Source organism: Sinocyclocheilus rhinocerous, unplaced genomic scaffold (assembly GCF_001515625.1).
Source record: "Sinocyclocheilus rhinocerous isolate Xijiao unplaced genomic scaffold, SAMN03320098_v1.1 scaffold418, whole genome shotgun sequence".
Taxonomy (NCBI): domain Eukaryota; kingdom Metazoa; phylum Chordata; class Actinopteri; order Cypriniformes; family Cyprinidae; genus Sinocyclocheilus; species Sinocyclocheilus rhinocerous.
Window position 1 is genome coordinate 119,003 of NW_015651146.1, and position 3,765 is coordinate 122,767.

Genomic DNA, 3,765 nt, shown 5'->3' on the forward strand with positions numbered 1-3,765 from the left:
TTCATAAAGACAGTCACTTGCTTCATTCCTGAATGATTCCGCAGTTCGAACAAATCAATTGAATGAATGATTCAGTGATAAAATCAGTGACTTGCCGCCACCTGCTGGCAGATTTAGTTTCATTTTTAGCGTATGATTTCAGTTATTTAAATTATATTTCTGTATTCAAAATTGTATATTTAAAACATTAATCGCCACATGAATTTATGAATTTAATTGCACTCATGCTACCTCTGAGCCTCATTAAACGTCTGAAAATGTACCTACAAGCCTCTGTAGTACAAATTAATTTATTAATAATAATTTAATATGATTGGTAACTTATTTGTCTTATTCTACATATTGTTTTAAATAGAAATTTTAAAAAGATTATAAACATAAATTTTGGGATTTGACAGATGAAAATGATGTCATTACAAAGGTAAAAAGAAAATACTCCTGTAAATCACTTTAAGGAGTCAAATGTCACCTCTTATTAGGAAGGCTAATTTTTTATCAGAATTTTTGATTATTGATCAGATGGTGCTTCTAAATTTTTTAATTAGAAGGACAAGCACTCCTAATTACAAGAAGAAGAAAAAACTGCTCTTAAACTGGGTGTGTGACAGGTATGGCTGAGGAGTTGGCTTTGGTCGAAGAAAAATTCAGTCAAAATATTTTTTTTGCTTTAATCCCTGCAATATAATAAGTAGAATAAGACAAATAAGTTACCAATCATATGAAATTAGTATTAATAAATTAATTTGTACTACAGAGGTGGCACAGAAGAACACAAAAGTGGCTTGTAGGTACATTTTCAGACGTTTAATGAGGCTCAGAGGTGGCACGAGTGCTATTAAATTCATAAATTCATGTGGAGATTAATGTTTTAAATATAACATTTTGAATACAGAAATATGATTTAAATAACTGAAATTATACGCTAAAAATGAAACTAAATCCACCAGCAGGTGACGACAAGTCACTGATTTTATCACTGAATCATTCATTCAATTGATTCGTTCGAACGGCTGAATCAATCAGGAATGAAGCAAGTGACTGTCTTAATGAACTGACGGAAATCCATCGTAGCGACGGAACTTTAATCCCTGATAAAAGGACTTTATCTAGCTGAAATTTAGTGCTGTTTCTAAATCATGTTACTTTCTACCGGGTGTCTGTTAGATCACAACACTGACTGGAGTAGAGAACACTATGAATTGTTCTTCACGTGCACACAGTAACTGAAATTTAAAACTGGCAACACTGATAAGCGCTTTGTGCCGCTCTGTATTGGAGCCTTTTTATATAATACTTTTGCACAATGAAAGATTATTAATAGCCTTTCTTGTTCTGTCGTATCTATCATATGTTGCTGCCTCATTACTGTGGTATAAATGTAAAAGAAATGTCTTTTAATTTATAGTATATATTTACTTTTATGAATTTATTTTACAACAATACAAAGACCAATGTTTAACATTTTACCAGATTTAGTCCTACACTTATTCACTTTTATTTGTTCCCCACTAAATAAAGCTTTTTCACTAAATGTTTAGATTTTATCAAATTATTGTGCACTCATGATTTTTCTAGAGTTTTTAACTTTTGCTGCTAAATTATCCACTAACCTAGTTTATAATATAACCTAGTATTTTTGTCATAGATTGATGATATATTTTTTTCATTTGTTATTTTTCTTAATAATGAGGTTGTCTGTATTTAGTAGATTGTTTAACACACAAAAGAGTGATGATCAGGCCAACACACAGAGGTATAAGAAATTCTACTTGATTTAAGAAAAAAACAGCACTGCTATCGGATCGGTATCGGCCGATACTCAGACTTTTTGGTATTGGATCGGATCAGTTCTGAAAAAATGGTATCGGTGCATCCCTATCCAAATGTCCAACTTCAAATGTCATTTGTTGTTTCTCCATAGGTCCACGTGAAAAGTGAGAGCCTTGCCATCAAGATTTCACAAGAAATCAATTACGCCAAGAGCCTTTACTATGAACAGCAGCTCATGCTGCCTCCCAGTGAGAATGAGGATATCTTATTATTAGACTCTTAACTACACTGACCCGCAGGGTAGAAGGTGTTTCTCGCTCATTTTTCAACAGCTACTTCTTTTTTTCTGTTTCTTTGGAAGGACGGTAATAAATCAGCAGAGCGTGATCACCCATTTAAGCCAGTGTTTGGGACATGCTCACAGCATGTGGTTTGTTCAGTGATGCAAACTAGTCTAGAGGGGCTGCTGTAAGATCCGGCAAGCACAGATTTAACTTCAATATATGCAAGCATTTTAAGTTCTTTGCAAACCTTAGAAGTATAATTAATTTTGTTTATTTTACGACTGGTAAAATAACTGGTGTTTGCTGCTAGATGTACACGGCTATTCTGACACTGTATATGTTTGTGTATAGATTCTCTATGTACATATATAGGCACACACCAGTAGGACTATCTGCCATGTATATATAATGTTGAAAATAAGAATATGCTATGAAATTAATCTTGGATTGTTGTACAAAACTGCCTTTAAAAGAAAGTTAATTTTGCTCTGAATATGTGAGTGATTGGAGGTTGATTGAATTGCACTGATACGAATGTTAGGAAACTTAAGCTGCTCTCACCATTCCCCGGTGAGCCAACATGAACACAAACACACAATACAGAGAATGAGTGTTGTAAATACGGTCATTGCATTTTTCACCTCTCCACACACAGTCCACCCGCAAAAGCATCTGTCTGATGTTTTTCTTCCCCCAGTCTCTTATTTTCTTGTCTTCTATATCCAATTTAAGGAAGGTAATGAAAAATAAGAATGAACAATTTCATGTTTCTTCATTTTTCTAGTTTCCCCGAAGATCTTTTACAAGTTCAAGTGTAAGATATGAAACACATTTAACATATTTCATCATAAAATAATGGTATACTGTATCACACATAAAATTATGATTCTCTGCCTTTTGTGTGCTCTTTCTGTCATGTAATCAATATGAAATTTTGTCATCCGTTATTTTCACATCACAAAGAGACAATACTTTATTGTATTTCATTTTTCTCCATCTCAAACACTTATTTTACTGTTTTAAATTGAACATTATCAAGTAATTCATTAAGTTTCACTGAATGAATCTATTCATTTTAAGTTGTTACAAGTTGCTACCAAAGATCAGACATGTTTTCTCTTTTAAAGAGTTACCTTCCTCGCTTATACATATACTGGTCTATCAAAAAAAATGTAGATTTTTAACTTCTGTGACAGTGCCTCTGAAAACACTGGTCAGTATAATTTAGGATAATATGAACAATGCACCTAATGTGTTTTCTAAGTTGTCTGTTATATTTAAATATTGATATGTTGAATACAACCCTACAAAGCTGGTTTCCTCTATAACTGCACAAAACTGCAAAGTAAATATAGTGTGTAAATTTGTTTTAATATGCAAATGTATAAAGCAAAATAAAAGTTATGGTTTAACAGTATTTGTAATTGTATTTTTTTTTTCCCCAAAAATGATTTATTTGTTATATTTTTGGGGTGGTGGGGGGGATATGATATATAGGCTGCTCTTTATAGTTATTTTTGTACATGTGCTTTATCCAATGTTTCTTCTTTGTGTTTCAGAAAATGTGTGACCCGTGCTGGAAAAATGAGTCTGAATGCGCACGGGGTAATTTTGAGCTACGCCAAAAAGTGAAAAATGTCGAATTTGACATTTTCACAAATGAGTTCATTAAACCCTCATCTAACGATCCCAGTGCTTCAAATGGCAATTA

General features: G+C 32.7%; 1 protein-coding gene across 1 annotated transcript in view; it reads left to right on the forward strand.

Annotated features, from left to right (window-relative positions):
- LOC107712684 (vacuolar protein sorting-associated protein 13D-like) overlaps positions 1–3,468 on the forward strand; it is a 51,069-nt gene extending 47,601 nt beyond the window's left edge. The window contains exon 70 of the mRNA XM_016517998.1: positions 1,922–3,468. Within this exon, the coding sequence (XP_016373484.1) occupies positions 1,922–2,053 (132 nt within the window). The 3' untranslated portion in view covers positions 2,054–3,468. The remainder of the gene's footprint in view (positions 1–1,921) is intronic.
- Positions 3,469–3,765: the final 297 nt, after the last annotated feature.